At 47.4% G+C, this 16,703-nt stretch overlaps 1 protein-coding gene across 7 annotated transcripts in view; it reads left to right on the top strand.

The window, feature by feature from the left end:
• LOC147262065 (nuclear receptor coactivator 2-like) overlaps positions 1–16,703 on the top strand; it is a 54,603-nt gene that overhangs the window by 27,516 nt on the left and 10,384 nt on the right. For 5 of the 7 annotated variants that reach the window (XM_086204470.1, XM_086204472.1, XM_086204473.1 and 2 more), the window contains 13 exons: positions 3,603–3,706; positions 4,624–4,801; positions 5,244–5,456; positions 7,363–7,464; positions 7,567–7,707; positions 7,960–8,107; positions 10,109–11,348; positions 13,655–13,889; positions 14,439–14,663; positions 14,872–15,066; positions 15,156–15,261; positions 15,618–15,786; positions 15,909–16,223. In XM_086204470.1, coding sequence (XP_086060596.1) covers positions 3,603–3,706; positions 4,624–4,801; positions 5,244–5,456; positions 7,363–7,464; positions 7,567–7,707; positions 7,960–8,107; positions 10,109–11,348; positions 13,655–13,889; positions 14,439–14,663; positions 14,872–15,066; positions 15,156–15,261; positions 15,618–15,786; positions 15,909–16,223 — 3,371 coding nt within the window. The remainder of the gene's footprint in view (positions 1–3,602; positions 3,707–4,623; positions 4,802–5,243; positions 5,457–7,362; positions 7,465–7,566; positions 7,708–7,959; positions 8,108–10,108; positions 11,349–13,654; positions 13,890–14,438; positions 14,664–14,871; positions 15,067–15,155; positions 15,262–15,617; positions 15,787–15,908; positions 16,224–16,703) is intronic. The other 2 variants (XM_086204475.1, XM_086204476.1) reach the window with 2 other exon arrangements.

A 16,703-nucleotide genomic window follows, 5' to 3' on the forward strand; every position in this document is an offset into this window, starting at 1 on the left:
CGTTCGGCCCCCTGCCCCCTGCTCTCTTTCCCTTTCCTCTCCTCTCCATCACCTACTTCTGTTTGTCCTCCTCCGTCTCCTTCAGCCCCTCGTTAGGTTTCACCCTCTGTCTCTTTGTTCCTGCAGTCAGTGTCCATGTGCTGAGAGGCTGTGTGTTTGTCTGAAAACAACAGATCAATAAGCTCGTGCGCACGCACACACACACACACACACACACACACACACACACACACACAAGCACATGCGCGCGCCTGTCACACAGCTGCTTGGTCAACTTCGGCACTCTCCAACGGCCCTCGGTATTCAACTGATTTGCAAACATTCACATAAATACTGGATGAGTCCATCAAGTATTAGTATGCACAGTGCTGCAAATAAATAAATAACCTTTGGATTTATTTGGTGTGACAGCTGGGTGACTTGCTGGCAGAACATTCGATGCCTTTTTGTTTGAAAGAAATGCTTCCTGACTGTAGTAGCTAACAAACGCTGTTAGGTCCAACATGTTGAGTGGGTTTGCAGGATTACACAAAAGCTGCGGGGGTGGTTTTTTATATATTTTTATATATATATATATATATATATAAAAAACCTGTAGAACATTGACGACCTGTGACATATCAGGGCAGATCTGTGTAACGCTGAGGTTTTAGTCGCAGGAATGTTTCTTCCAGCGTTCCTGCTGGGTTGGAAATTATCAGAACCTCGGGCCTTAAAAGTCCCTCCTGAGAATGATGTTGTTCTTTTAGGGTTAGGAAGTTACCTGTGTGTTGCAGTAACTTCTCCGTTTCATGGTTCATGTCTTTGAGGAGAATACATCAACAAAGAACATTCATGTGTACGTATATTTAGTTGTATTAATTTTTTTTTGATATATACTTTTTTTTGTAATTTTTCGTGCAACAACAACACCACAACAGACTCCTTGTAAAATCGTACTTGGCGATAAAGCTTTTTCTGATTCTGATTCTGGTTCACAACCAAGAGTTCCTATCTTTGATGAAACTATCGGAGACTTTTTTTCCTGCCACAACTGTGAAATGTCATCTTAAATCATTCAAAGTGGTTTTGAAGGCACGTGGGCACCGTCCCTCGTCCCCAGAGTCAGACATGAAGATAGAGACCCTCCTCTCCTAAGTCCCTTTCACACTGCACCAAAAACGCGGGTCAACGCGAGTTTCTCGGCACTCTGAAAGGGTCGACTGGGCATTTCGACCCACATCGACCGACTCGCCAAGCGACCCGGGAGTTTAGCGGCTCAGATTGGTAAATGGACTCAATTTTATACAGCGCTTTTCTACCTTAGCGGTACTCAAAGCGCTTTACAGTGTCGTCTCATTCACCCATTCACACACTGATGGTGGAGCTACCATGCAAGGCGCCAACCTACTCATCAGGAGCAATTATGGGTTCAGTATCTTGCTCAAGGACACTTTGACATGGTCACCGGGGTCGAGGATCGAACCAGCGACCCTTTGGTTGCTAGACGGCCACTCTACCCCTGAGCCATGCCGCCCACATTGGCTCTCCTGCAGAGTGAAAAGGGCAACCTGCGTTGTCTCAGGTTTCACGCCACCTTCCTGTCGCATCCTGATTTTGTCACTGTGTCGCCTGTCCAGCTGTCATCGTGGAAGCTCCGGGGGGAAAAAAAAAAAAAAATGAAAAAAACTTCGGCTGGGCTGAGAGCTGCTCACTCATCTCTCAATAAAGTTTTGGCCTCTGCCGCAAGATCAGTCCTCCTGTTGATGTCCCGCAAACGTTCGACTTGACGCGTCCATGTTGTCGGTTGTTTACCTCTCAGTGTTCCGGCGCATGTTTATGTGTAACGATGACGTCGTCAGGGCGATGACGTATGAGAGAGAAAAACACAAGCACGCAGCCGCCACAGCAGGAGTTCAGACCCGGGTTTTTCGGAAGCTTGAATGCACCCGAATGGCGAGCAAACGCGGGTCCAAAAACCTGCGTTGACACGCATTTTTCAGTGTGAAAGGGATATTAGAGACCCAGGCTAGTTAGGGTGTCACTTTTCAATCCACTTTTCTACAAATAGTCTTTGTGTGCATCAATATAACGACGGTTTTGCATAACATTTGACGTGAAATAACCGTTTTGAATGAGGAGACATTATTTTTGAATCCCTCACGTAACTGGAACTACTTTTCTGACGGGGTGCAGTGATTTGACTCAGCACCTCCAGAGCTCCATTGATCAGATGTCAGAACCTCAGGTTATCCAGTAATGAAAAGGTCTTTATGCTGTTGCAGCCTTGGGTTATATAACTTTATCACTCCATTCAGCAGGAAACTTCTTCAGGTTTTCTGGTCTTAAACTTTACAATGCGGGTTCCTGCCCTTGGAAAGCTCTCACTTCTCACTCTCCACTCTGCTGTTTTGTTCCTTTAGCTTAAAACCCCTCCACACCGCTAGCACGATGACCCAGCAGGCAGCTGCTGTGACTATGCTGTTATCATGTGACCTGCCACCACTTGTCACTGCTCGAATATTTCATGTTTTATTTATTCATCTTTAAAAAAAAAAAGAAAAAAGCTCTCTGCAGCTTTAACAAGCTCTGATCTACAGACTGGCTGGTGACAGGGTTTTAGGGCCGATGACACTCTTCTGCTCCGGTCCCGCAACAGGAATGTCAGCTATGTAGCCTAATGGGGCCACGGTAGGCTTAACAGTCCAGCGGTCCATCTAGGCAGGAGGCTGGCTAATATGAGTACAAATGTGGGTAATGTAGCGTACCTGCTGGCCATGACATGTCGGGCTCTCCAACCTGCAGACAGCACGTCATCACCATGGTGGAGCACTGATTTACATTAGCGCGAGCTAATTGGAGGAGAGATGAAAGACTAACCGCTGCATTTAATCAGTGGAGCGTCCTCGTGTGCAAAACCCCCTCACACAGGTTTGTGAGTGGGTGGGTGTTTGGCTGAAGGCAGCAACGCCATCATAAACAAGACTCGGGGCTTTCTGGGTAAAGACGTTACTCACTCTGAGGCTGAGCTACAGCTGAAGCTTCCCTCTCACAAGATGTTTTTCAAACACAGTCTTTCTTGCCACTGTTGCTGAGCGCTTCTCGCGGGGGAATTGTGTGATAAACATGCCGCCTTTCTTCTGATGTTCAGTTTGAACTGTTCAAATGTTGTGTATTTCGGCTGCTGAAAAACTTCAAATGCATCTTTTATTCCTCTTCTCTCTGTCAGTAATGGGTTGAGAGAAAACGTCCATATGGCACAATACCGATGCGCATTATTAGTAATAACACAAATTCCAATATAAGACGGGTGAGATCCAGGCTTCCGATTCGTCAAAGCCTCGTCAATATTCAGCAGAACCGATAAATAAAGGCTGTTCTTTTACCATCTGAGGGGATTTTAAAGTGAATTGCGTTCAAATTGTTCTGTCAGACTCCAAAATCTACAGAAGGGGGTGCTAAACTTGTTCACTTATTTTTATGGTTAAGATGCCTCAAGATTTAGTAAATTATTTTTTTTAATCAGGAAAGCCAGATCACACCTGATGGAGGGCCAAATTTGGGGGAAGGATTTAAACCCCTATAAATCTTTTTTTTTTTTTTTTTTTTTGTGCCTTTTACAGAGAAGGCTCCAGTGGCTGACACTGAGGAGGTGCAGCAGGCCGACGTCTCCTCCACGGGACACGGCGTCATTGATAAAGACACTTTGGGGCCCATGATGCTGGAGGTAGGTTCAGTTTCAGCCCTCCTCGGTTATCGTGCCTGGAGGGAAAGAGGTCAGAGGTCAAAATGATTGTGACCCAAACAAAAGGCGACGGCCGGCCCTCGCAGAGGAGAAGGGGACATGAGGTTAACAATCTTAAATTATATTTCAGTGTAAGTCTGCAGGCGTCCCATGTATGTTGCCGTGTGAAACACGCTAGGAGCCGGTGTGAGGAGGCGTTTCTGCCGTGACCCCGAGTTGAACTCCTCAGTGACGCAGACAGATAAGACAGCGTTCCTCTGGAAATACTGTCATCAGGCTGAGCATGCGTGTACTGTGACGTACAACATAGGAGCCAGTGAGGTATAAATACCTTTGTGAAAAGCCAGATTAGAAAGGAAGGGGCGGAGCCTGGACGCACAGACATTAGCTATACATAGCAGCAGTGCTGCCTGAGGTGTCTTCTGGGGAGGATAAAAATCAGTCTGGACTCTCCCGTCTTCCACCGTGTTCCTCACCAGGAGCAGGTAGATGCAGGTGGGAGGGTCAGTCGCATTGACTCAGCGGAGACTGACATAAATATCTAGAGAGTTGAAGAACTACTCACCCCTGAAGCCACGGCAAACAATATTTCTGACCCAGTGTTGTAAAAAGTAACTACGTTTCGTGACCAACTGACCATTTACCTTGTTGCCAGCTGACTGTCACTGTTAGTCAGTATTTGACGTTTCTCACCAGAATGGGGAATCACGTTTCTGCAGTCACGTTCCTCTGAAACGATGATGGTCGCAGACGCACTTTGGGATTGTGGGTAGTGTAGTTATTCTTAGTGAGATTGCGACTAAATAAGGTTGATTTCCTGTACAGACTTTTCCCTCATATTCTCTCTCTGTACTCGCTCTTTTCCTGTCGTCATGCCTGCATCCCTCCCTTGTCCTCAGGCCCTGGACGGTTTCTTCTTCGTGGTCAACATGGAAGGCAACATCGTGTTTGTGTCGGAAAACGTCAGCCAGTATCTGCACTACCAGCAGGAGGAGCTGATGAACACCAGCGTTTATAGCATTCTGCATGTCGGCGATCACACGGAGTTCATCAAGAACCTCCTGCCCAAAAGCCTCGGTGAGCACCAGAAAGGGTTAACTACTGCATCTGGGCTTTGAACCTTGAACCTCCTGAGCTGGATTACGGTTTCCTCTCTGGCTTCTTGCCAATGTCCCCACACATAGACAAGAAGACCCAGGCTAGTTAGCTTAGCACACTGGTTTGTAGTGGATGGGAAGTGTTCGCATCAGCTAGCTCAGGTCCAGGATGCTTGTGTGTCCAGCAGGAGTCCTCCTCCTCCTCCTCCTCCTCATGATCAGTAGCAGCAGTCGCTCTTCTAGTCCTCAACAAATGTTTGGTTCTGTTATCGTTCATCCATCTGGTCTCAGGAGTCTCCAGACAAAAGCTGGATCCAAAATTCTCAGTTTCTATCTCATGTTCACTGCTGTTTTTAATTAAATGACCATATTAGGGGTGTGTGTGTGTGGTTGTGTGTGTGTGTGTGTGTGTGTGGCTACAGTCCTCTCTGCTGCTCCTCCTGCAGTCAATCACCAGAACAGCGAGCCATCCAGCAGGAACAGTCACACCTTCAACTGCCGCATGTTGGTGAACCCTCACACTGACGGCGAAGCTCGGCCGGCATCCGACCAGCAGGAGGCCGCTCAGCAGAAGTACGAGACCATGCAGTGTTTCGCCGTCTCGGAGCCCAAGTCCATCAAGGAGGAAGGGGAAGGTAGAGTCACGCAACTCTGAGGAAATGACCTAAAATGTTTGGATTATTGTCGAAGTCAGTTAATATTTCTACTGGATATCAACAAAACCAAGCCGTTCCACTCTGTTGCCATGGTAATATGACATTGCATCATCCAGTAACACCACCAGCAGGTAGTTAGTGAGAAACTGCTGCGTGGCTCATGTAGATGTGGACCAGTGGCTGCTGGACTTCAGTGACACACTTGACTTGAGACAATGTTCCCTCCTGAGCTGAGACGTCCGACTATGTAAGACTGTGGCGTTCATGTGCTGTCGGAATAATCAGGAAAATGCAACACAATGATGTTCCCTTGCTCCAAGTCAGAGATGCCCCGACTTGTTTACTTGGAGGCCCAAAATTGGAACTCAGTAGTGGGCCTGTGGGCCAAAATGGTAATAAAACCTCAAGTTCCCTTCATTGATTAAGCTTTTAGATTAACAGTAAAATGTAATTTTTCTCCATTAGATGAACACATGAAGTTTCATTTCCTGCCTGATCAAATTGTATAAATGAAATAATTTGTGAGGGATCCCACATATTTAATCAGCATTTTCACCTCAAAAAAATAGAAGAGCCTAACAGATAGACACAGTATATTTAAGTCTGTTGTTGTTGTTGTTGTTATTATTATCACTTTTTGGAACTGGCCAAAAACTGGCCAGATTGGATCATATGATGGGACATTTTTGGCCCGTGAGCCTCATGTTGGACAGCCCTCAGCTCTCACAGAAGAAATAAATCGAGCGTTCCTCCTGGCGTTGGCGTTGTTTCCACTTTACAACTTCAAAGCGCGTGAGCACAGTGAAGTTGGAAGAAATGTGACCATCTGACGTGCACGTGAATGCAGCACGTGCAAGGCCACGCCCCCTCAGTGGACCGATGCACTCAGAGAAGCTGCATTTAAAAATATATATATATACATATATATCGGAAAAGGAATGATCCACATGAAGCTGATGAATCCAGAATCGGTTTTTGTGACGGAATGTCGTTCATCCTCCTTGTTGAACATTTTGAGTCGCTCCGTCTTCGTCTCGTCTTTGTGTTATTCCATGTGCGTTTTCTCTCTCCGTCGGTCTTATTCCAATTTTGTTTCTTCATTTTTCGCTCTTCTGTTTCAACTTTTGTTTCTGCCAGTCACTCTAAATTTTAAATATCTCTTTTGTTTTCCATTTCCACCCTCCATCTTTTTCTTTCTTTTTTCTTTCATCTGACTGTCTGTCATTCCGCCAGTCTCCTGTGTCCTGTCCTCCTTTCATCACCACTCCTCTGAACTTTTCCTCCTGTCCACCGGGACGGCCTAATTAGTATATGGCACATTGTCATCTTATCACACACACATACACACATTTGGGAAAATCATCTGTCTGGCGCTCTAATTTTAGTTTGACAACCAGATTTCGTGCCGGTCTCCTGCAGCAGCAGCAGGACGTCTGCTGGACGGATCGCGGGCTGCAGTCTGAGACGGAGAGTTTGGTGGACACCCGTCATCCGTTCGGATTCGAGGTCCTCAACGTTTTCTCTCAGAGTTCCAACTAAACGGCGGCCAGACGAAGATGAAGGCCACGTTAAAATGTCTTTTTGGTGATGCACCGCTGCCTCTGCCTTCATTTTCTTACTCGTGTCAAACGGATGTTGCGATTAGAAGCGTCACATGATCAAACTATCAAAAAGTGTTTATTAGGGATCCTACATATCAAAGGAGCATTTTTACCTCACCAAAAAGCCTTTTACGTGTGTAATACATTTCTTGCAACGATAAACTATTATCTATATTTTTTGTTTAATACATTTTAGGCCGTGAGATGTCCTTCACATCTTAGAGTCCATTTGTTTCATCGTAACATTTTAAGGTTCCGTTAACCCAGAATCTCCAAACACGCAGATTTCCAGTCGTGCCTCATCTGCGTGGCAAGAAGAGTTCCGGTGAAGGAGAGACCTGTGATGCCAACGTACGAGAGTTTCACCACACGCCAGGACCTGCAAGGTAGAACCGGGCCGGGGGGCGGGGGGGAGGCACGTGGGATTAATGTATCAGCCTAGTAGGCTTGACAGGAGCTAGACACTAACATCAGCTTCACCTGTCCAGGTAAGATCACGTCCCTGGACACCAGCCTCCTGCGCACCTCCATGAAGCCGGGCTGGGAGGACCTGGTCCGGCGCTGCATCCAGAGGTTCCACCTGCAGAATTACGGAGACGTATCCTTCGCCAAGAAGCACCAGCAAGACGGTCAGCAACACAACTCTACCTTCACCTCGCCAGCTTGTGAAGCTTTTTTTACACGCAATTTCATCAGAAAACATCCAAATTTGAAAAATCTCAATTCTTGAAGGCTTTTTTTTCTTTTGTTTATTTCTTTTGTTCGTGTCACTGTTTTTCTGGTACGATCGTCGTTTCTGTTGTCTTCCTGAAATGTCTTTTTTTTGTTGTTGTTAAAGCACAACATTTTTAATCACATCTACGTCATCTGTGTTTTTCCAGTGCTGAGGAACGGTAACGCTCTCAGCCCCCTGTACCGGTTCTCTCTGTCAGACGGAACCATCGTCTCGGCTCACACCAAGAGCAAACTGGTCCGATCTCCAGCCACCAGTGAACCTCAGCACTACTTGTCCCTGCACATCCTGCAGAGGTACCAGCCACTTTCTGTCTGACCCATTAAAACCACGGCTTCAGGTCGTCTGCATCGCTCACGTGAAGGAAGAGGCAACATACAGGAACTTGAAACACTCCGTGTGAAAGCAGGAGCAGTTCTTCAAAGGGTTAAAAGTCTGTGAAATATTTGTCGATTTATTGTCGCAACTTAAGTGAAAAAAAAAATAGAAGTGGAAAACGGAACATGATCTTCTGCAGTTTTTAGGAAGTTGGACACGTTTGTCCTCAGGGACATGAGAGTGGTAGTAGAGACACAAGACAGGTGTTTATGGTCAGATCACATGATGTTGCTGTGCTGGTGGTGGGGGGCCCAGGAGTGTGGCTGAGGATAAAGAGCCTCATTCATCCCTCGTTCCCTCAACCGGTGTTTGGACTAAACTGACACAAGAACCAGCAACCAGGCCACAGCACCTCCACCATCCCTCCATCATCCCTTTGTTTCTCCATCATCCCTTTGTCCCTCCATCATCCCTTTGTCCCTCCATCATCCCTCATCATCCCTATATCCCTACATCATCCCATCATCGTCCCTCCAACATCCCTCTACCATCCCTCCACCATCCCTTTGTCCCTCCATCATCCCTTTGTCCCTCCATCATCCCTCATCATCCCTATATCCCTACATCATCCCATCATCGTCCCTCCAACATCCCTCTACCATCCCTCCACCATCCCTTTGTCCCTCCATCATCCCACCACCATCCCTTCATCGTCCCTCCACCATCCCTATATCCCTCCACCATCCCTATATCCCTCCATCATTCCTCCACCTTCCCTCCACCATCCATATATACTTCCACGAGCCATGTATCCCTCCATCATCCCTCCTCCATCCCTATATCCCTCCATCATCCCTCCACCATCCCTATATCCCTCCATCATTCCTCTACCATCCCTCCAACATCCATATATCCCTCCACTATCCATGTATCCCTCCATCATCCCTCCTCCATCCCTATATGCCTCCATCATCCCTCCACCATCCCTATATCCCTCCATCATCCCTCCACTATCCATGCATCCCTCCATCATTCCTCTACCATCCCTATATCCCTCCATCATTCCTCTACCATCCCTCCAACATCCATATATCCCTCCACTATCCATGTATCCCTCCATCATCCCTCCTCCATCCCATATGCCTCCATCATCCCTCCACCATCCCTATATCCCTCCATCATCCCTCCACTATCCATGCATCCCTCCATTATTCCTCCACCATCCCTCCAATGGGAGCAACTGCTGCCCAACCAGCGTGCAGCAGTTGGTATGAGCTTTCAGAGTCATGGACTGGACAACGGTCGAGGGGGTTGAGGGGAGGGTGGTGGTGGGGGTGGGTGGCCGACAAAGCCAGGACTGTTACCCGGAGCATTCAGGGATCAACCACGAGAATTCGCCCTTTTTACTTCCACAAGTTTCACACTGGAAATTATCGCTGCAGTGTTCAGCACAATGGGAGCTTTGTGTGTTTGCTGTGGGTCTGAAGCTGATTCATGTTAATAGCCGCCACCCCCACCCCCACCCCCCTGTTCCAGCTTTAGTTACTACTCTGTTGTTTCAGTTGTGTACACTGTGTCAGAGTCCGTGTCTCTTTTTACCAGTGGAGCTGAATGACAAAGAGTCATATAAACTCCCCAATAAACATTTACTTAGTACGGTCAAAAGTACTGACATGCACAGAGTACCTGAAAGTTAAACTGCATTTTAGGGATGTTTGGGAGCAAGGGTGGCATTTTTAACTCTTTCCCTGCCAGTGTTAAGTTAAAAGGTTTCCAGCAATTGCCAGTGTTTTTCAATCTTTACACTAATATTTCACCTCAAATCTACGAGTTTGAGACCAAGACTCTGTATTGCGGATCGGTAAAAAAGTCTCGACAAGATGAACAATTTTCTAAATTCAAATATTGATACATATTTACACGTGTGACCTGCCTGTGTGGAGCAAGACCGACTCTTGTGTTTTGTCTTTGTCTTCCAGGGAGAACATGAGTAGCATGACCCCTGATGGACCTGGTAGCCAGCCGGCGGCGTTTAAGTCAGTGACCCCCACCAGTGTTGGTGGTTCCTCGGCCTCTCCGGATGCGAGCGTCACCAGCAACACCCACCACTCCCCAGCCACCAGCACCCCTGGACGTGGGTTTGTGTGCCAGGGAGCGATGCCAGGCCGAGCAGCCACGCCTCAGGGAAACAGCCACGTATACAAGCTGGGCAGCCCATCAGCACAGGGAAGCCCCAGTATCACCTCAGGCACCCAGGGTGCTATGCTGTCTCCTCGCCATCGCCACAGCCCCAGTATGGCGGCTAGCAGCAGCAGTTGCAGTAGCCCCCACCTCCCCCAACACCCCCCTGGTTCTTTCTCTCCTGCAGCTGGCCTCCACTCACCAGCGTCGGTTTGCAGCAGCACAGGAACCAGCCAAGGCTTCAACAACAGCTCCATCAGTGCCCTGCAAGCCCTCAGTCAGGGCCACAGGGTTTCCCAGGAGCTCAGCGAGGGGCCGCATCCAGAGTCACCTGACAGAAAACCTGCTGGCATACAGAGCCCTCTCCACAAGGACAATCCCAGTCCAGAGGCTGATCTGTTTGGAACCTTTGGAGAGCAGCAAGACCTGTTGTCCTCCCAGAGCCAGGAGGGTGAGCTGGGGCAGGGGAAAGATGGCGACTCTGACAGTTTTGGAGAGAACGGAAGCCTGGCAGAGCTCAGCGACTCCGCGAACCGCCTTCTCAACACCAAAGGGCATACCAAGTTGCTCCAGCTCCTCACCACCAAGTTAGAACCCGCCGATCCCTGCTCACCACCTGGGCCCCTTGGGGACGACCAGAACTGTAAGGAGGTGGGAGGTCTAGGGGGGAGTGGTTTAGGGGCGGGGCATAACAATCACTCCACCTCATTAAAGGAGAAACATAAAATTCTGCACAGGTTGCTGCAGAATAGCACCTCACCTGTGGAGCTAGCTAAGCTAACCGCTGAGGCAACTGGAAAAGACCCAGTTGGCCCTGAATCAGCTGCAGAGGACAATATGGCCGCCCTGAGTGAGCTGGGCATCAAGCAGGATCCAGGAAGCCCCAAAAAGAAAGACAATGCTTTGCTCCGCTACCTGCTGGACCGGGATGATAACGTCATCCTGGATAAAGCTATCAAGATGGAAGCTAGCGATGCACCAAAGCTGTCCAGCATGAAGACGGAGAAACAGGAAGCGAGTTTCAACATGGCGGACCAGGTCAGTGACATTTCTCACTATTTTTTGAATGTCAGTATTCTTCTGTATTAAATGGAAATGAAGTGACCAACGCGTCAGACACAATAGAACCATGGTGCTAGCATGTTTTAGCGTTAGTTAGAGGGTCGTTTCCTGCTGAGAGGACCAATAAAGCAGCAGATGACGGTAACTTTATCAGAGGAAATGAATCTACTGTGGGAAACGGTGCAGTTAACAGGCTGACACAAGCATGGATGATGTTAACAGCTCCTATAAACACCTCTAAGTGAGAAGCCCAGTAGCTGCTAGGCTGATACTGGGCTGGCTGGTGTGTTGGCTCCCTCCCCAACTGCCAGGAGTTAAACCTCCCAGAAACATGAGAACCTCTGAGGGAGAGTTGGAGCGTCGGAAGCTACTTTAGCTGTTGTAGCTTTGAGTTGTAGTGAAGACGTTTATGTTAAACTTAGAATGATTTGACGAGAAATGCAGATGAGTTCTGTTTATGACTAATTGGTGAGTTTATACGCAACCCTGGGTGGATCGGAGACAAAGAGGATATAGGTTTTATTGCCACAACGTAGAAGTTCTTACCATAATTTGATACATTTTTGGGCAAAAGATAATAAGATTGCTTTTTATATCATGTTATGGCCACAAATTAGTCAAAATGTGGAAACAAGTTATATTTTTTGAGTAAAAACAACAAAGGAGGTAAAGAGAAGATAGAGGTGGAGGGACTTCTCCTCTAGGGAGAGGAAAAGGGAGGAGGATGAAGAGGAGGAAGACATGTCTTTTTTATAAACAGACCTCTGAGGGGGAGGAAGTAAGGAAGAGGAGGGGAAGACACTTGCCCAGGGGACATTACAATTAAATGCTCGGGCAAGATGTGTTAAAAATGCACCCGTGTAAAGAAAACAAGATGCCACAGAAGACAGTAACTAGAATTCATGAGACAGAAATACAAACCAAGCGCAGCAACAGAAGAAAAATGGAGGACATTAACACAGCAACAGCGACCACGTTGCCTGCTGCTCACGGGTAAAGGATGTGGAACATGCTAGTAACAGGTGAGGTAGATGTGATTCCAACAGGTAGGTACGTAGTGCTAAGAGAAGATCAGGGATGCGTCTACACATCCCTATTACTCAACCTACAAAGAACAACTACGCATCAAACTTTAGCATCTTTTTAAAGTTCCCGCCAAGAGGATGTTGCTCTTGTACTAACTCCTAGTGGCCAATTCTGGGAACTACAAACATTGTCTCCAAAGCTGCTGCCGACTACAAACCTCAAGTTTCTATTACAGTGAATTCAGGGTCTTATTGGCATGCAGTTTTGCTACCTGCAGCATTACTTTGGCTTAAAGTTTCCTCCCATGACAAAAATTGATGTCAGTTCTAACAACAGAGAGCTGCACACTCAAACAGTCGCTCTGTGTTAGCATGTTGGACCCTCGCAACATCCAACAAAAGCAGGGTTTTTAAAAAGCGTGTGTGTGTGTGTGTGTGTGTGTGTACTCTGGCTAAACAGAGCAGTGACTGTGTGTCTTACTGTACATCCCACATGACCTCATTAGTGACAGCAGTTTATTTTTAGCTCCTCCTCTATTCATCGGCCAAACAGTAGCAGGAAATCGTGTGTGTGTGTGTGTGTGTGTGTGTGTGTGTGTGTGTGTGTGTGTGTGTGTGTGTGTGTGTGTTGAGGGGGGTTGATTAAGCATGAATACTAAGGAGTTTTGATGGCTTTTAAAGTTGTGAATACAAATTTTCGTTGTCAAGTTTTCGTTGCACCAGGTCAGAGTACCAGAACAAAATCCTACAATATTTTTTCCTGAAACACCTTGATAGAGAAGTTTGGTCCTCAGCTGAAGACTTCTCAGGCTACTTTGTTGACAGAAGCACTTCCATCTCTCTGTAGTCTGTATACAGTACAAGCTCTACAGTAAAATGGATTGAATTAATATAAAACCAGTTTCCTAGGATGAGTAAAATGTAGCATGCTCTTCTGATTTGAGTGGATTTTAGTGCAGGACGTATGAAACATGTACCAAGTACAGTGGTATGAATGGATCAGCCTCCACACCCGACACGGCTGATTTGGGCAAACCCCTAAAAAAACCCTCTATTTTAGAAATTAAATGGCAGGATTTCTAGGAGGAGTCTGCAGCCAGTGTCATTCTTTCTCTGCACTGTCCTGAATTTCAGCAGATGGCTCCTTTTTGAGGTTGTTTACTACATTTTTAAGATAATCTATGGATAAGTGAGCAACCCTTGAGGAGTCACAAAACTTGAGATTATCTTCTGATTTCCTCATCTGCCTGACCTCAGACCAGTGAGCTGGAGGACCTGCTGGAGGACTTGCAGAGTGGCAGCCAGCAGCAGCTGCTCGCCCGCCAGCCGCCATCCCAGGTTACAACAGCCGCCTCATCGTCCTCTTCCTCCGTGCCGCCCGGCTCCTCTATGGACAAGCAGACCATCATCAGCGACATCCTGCAGATGATGGACAGCAGTCGCAGCAGCCCCCCCACCCAGCAGAGGGCCCTCCCTCCCATCGGACCCCCAGGTACGTCTGCAGCACCGAGGAAGTTCCTTGAACATTTTGGAAAATATTTTAAATTTTTGTGTCCCGATACTGCCATTGTGAAAAGGTACTTTAGTGTCATCAGACCTTAGAACAATGATGTTTGGTCACCTGCATTTTTCCAACAACACTAATAAGTAGAATGAAACGAGTGACAGTCAACGAATCAATCGAAGTCCAGAATTTTGTTTTTTTTTCCCATTTTCTGTAAGGTGATGTGTCAGGAATGTCAGAGAGAATCTCTGCAAATGTGGCACAAACATATACACACATATATGTATGAATATATGTATACATACGTATGTATATGTATGTGGGACGCAACAGTAAATGAGTGTCATCGTATGTATGCATGCATATATGTTTCTTTGTGTGTGTTTATATATGTATGTATATATATGTGTGAAGATATGTATGTATATAATACACTAACACATATGCAGTATGAGTCTGAACAAACGTGAATGGACCAGTGAGTGAGTGGCAGATACATCGGTTTATTCTAGTTGTGTAAGTGATGATTCCCCCCAGCAGGCTTCAGTGGTCCCAGGCCTGGTCAGCCATGTCGAGGGGCTCCTCCCGTCAGGACCATGTCTCTGGACAGCAGTATGGGCCCAGGCCCGGGCCCCAGCACTGCCAGACCATTCCCGCCTCAGCACCGCAACAACGCCCCCTACTCTTTCCTGCAACAGCAGCAGCAAGGCATGATGGGAACCCACGCAGGCATGGCTAACCAGGCTGCCATGGCCAACGCAGGTGAGGAGAAGGATGCGTTATGAAACATTGTGTCTGCTCTGATGTTGGTTGAACTAAAAATTTCCAATTTTTCTGACACTGCAGCATTTTCAGTCACATCTGTTTTATCTTGTATTGAAGCCACTGGAGAAGTACATCGAGTACAAAGATTCCTGGTACATGAATATATTCCAATTATCTATAAATACCAATGTTCTTCCATTTTCAGCCATGTTAAGTAGCGGTCCAGCACGTGGCCCCATGCAGCAGGGCTGGGGCCCTCAGGGTGCCACTCCAGGGCCTATGATGGGCCAGGGGGTCAGACCCAGTCGTGTGGTCCCCAACATCAACACTGCTCTGCCCACGAGAGGCAGCGGCCCACCTGGGTCCAGATCCATGGTCAACATGCAGATGATGGGCAACGGTGAGAGGAGAAGACGGAGAGATGGAAATTAAAAAAATCAATCATTTTTTGTTCTGTAATGTTCTTTTTCGTTGGATTTGTCCCATCAGAGATGGAGATGACGAATCCCACCTACCCTCAGCAGCACCCACCACCCAATCAGACGGCTCCGTGGCCAGACAGGATGATGATGGATCACTATGGAAACCAACACAGGTATGAGACAGCATGTAAAGACCATGCAGCTTTCAGACAGCCTTGACAGGTCTGAGAATGCTTAAAGTCATCATTACATGTTAGGAAATAAAGAATATTGTCCCCCTTGTTGTCTCCTGACCTCAAAATGAGCGATGGCGAATTATTCATGATCAAATTACGAGTATAAACAGCGAGTAATTCCACAAACTAACAAACACTGACTGCTGTGATTAGAAAGGAACTTGATAAAAGTGTGTCCCAAACATGCAAACATGGATAAATGCAGTAAGTTTTTGGTTACTCCTAAATAGGGAACACAAAGACTAAGTTCCTCTTAAACACACAGACCAGTGACACGGAGTTCCATCTTTCAGGCCACCATACGGCGTCCCCCAGGAAGACAGGATGGGTTGCTGTGGCGCTGGGCTCGAAGGTCCCCCGGACGAAGGAACTCTACTGAACCAGCTCTGCTCGGTGCTGAAGGACTTCGAGGGACTGGAAGAGATCGATAAGATGCTGGGAATCCCCACACTGGCTGGACAGGTGAGATGTGACCAAGAATTTATTCTGTGGTCGCTCATGAAGGAAATCTGAGAAAAATGAGGATGAACTACAAGTGAGGACACTAAAAGGATTTTGACTCATTCCATCTTCTCTCGTTTTAGGGTCCTCTGTCAGACCAGGACCAGTTCCTGGGCTCTGCTGACCCAGCGACAGGTATGAAGCCTCCCCTGTATAGCCAGCACTACGGGGGACAGCCGGGCTACGGTGGCCTGCCTCCAGATGGGGGGTACCATGGACCCTCTATGGGTGGCCACATGGGACAGCAGAGGATGGCGGGCTACGCACCTATGATGAGGATGCCGGGGGGCGTGGCGCCCAGACCAGCCGGGATGAGGCCAGGAGTGCCTAACCCTGGTGTGCCCCCCCAGCCCAACAACCTGAGGCTCCAGCTGCAGCACAGACTCCAGGCCCAGCTGGTACGTGGCACCCAGTAACTCCTACAAGCTTGGTAGGGGTTGAAATTGACAAGTTGACAAGTAGTGCTTTGATACTGCCCTGAAAGAGAGTCAAACTGAGAAAGTACACGATGCCTCTCATTAGACTCTCCAAACAACGCCGTGTGTTTTACCCAGGACAAGCGTGTACTTAGTGAAAACACGCATTTTCTTATTAGACTTGATGTTACCAAGCAAACAGCCAGACCAGCAGAGTTCACCGGGTTTAAACGCAGCAGCAGCCAGAGAGGAACAAAAATGTTTCAGCTCCCTGCTGCTGAGACGCGTAATAATGGACACGCATGACCTGAACATACACACTCCTCATCTATGAAGATGATTACCTCGGCAGACTGTACTGAGTGGTTCTAAACACTCATCTGCCTCTTCAAAAGACCAATTTCTTTGTAATGTTCCAGTTTTTATTGTACATTGTGTACCTTTTTGCTTTTATCAATTTAT

Source organism: Aulostomus chinensis, chromosome 5, assembly GCF_037954235.1.
Source record: "Aulostomus chinensis isolate RoL2024-O1b breed Wild chromosome 5, RoL_Achi_v1.0, whole genome shotgun sequence".
NCBI lineage: Eukaryota > Metazoa > Chordata > Actinopteri > Syngnathiformes > Aulostomidae > Aulostomus > Aulostomus chinensis.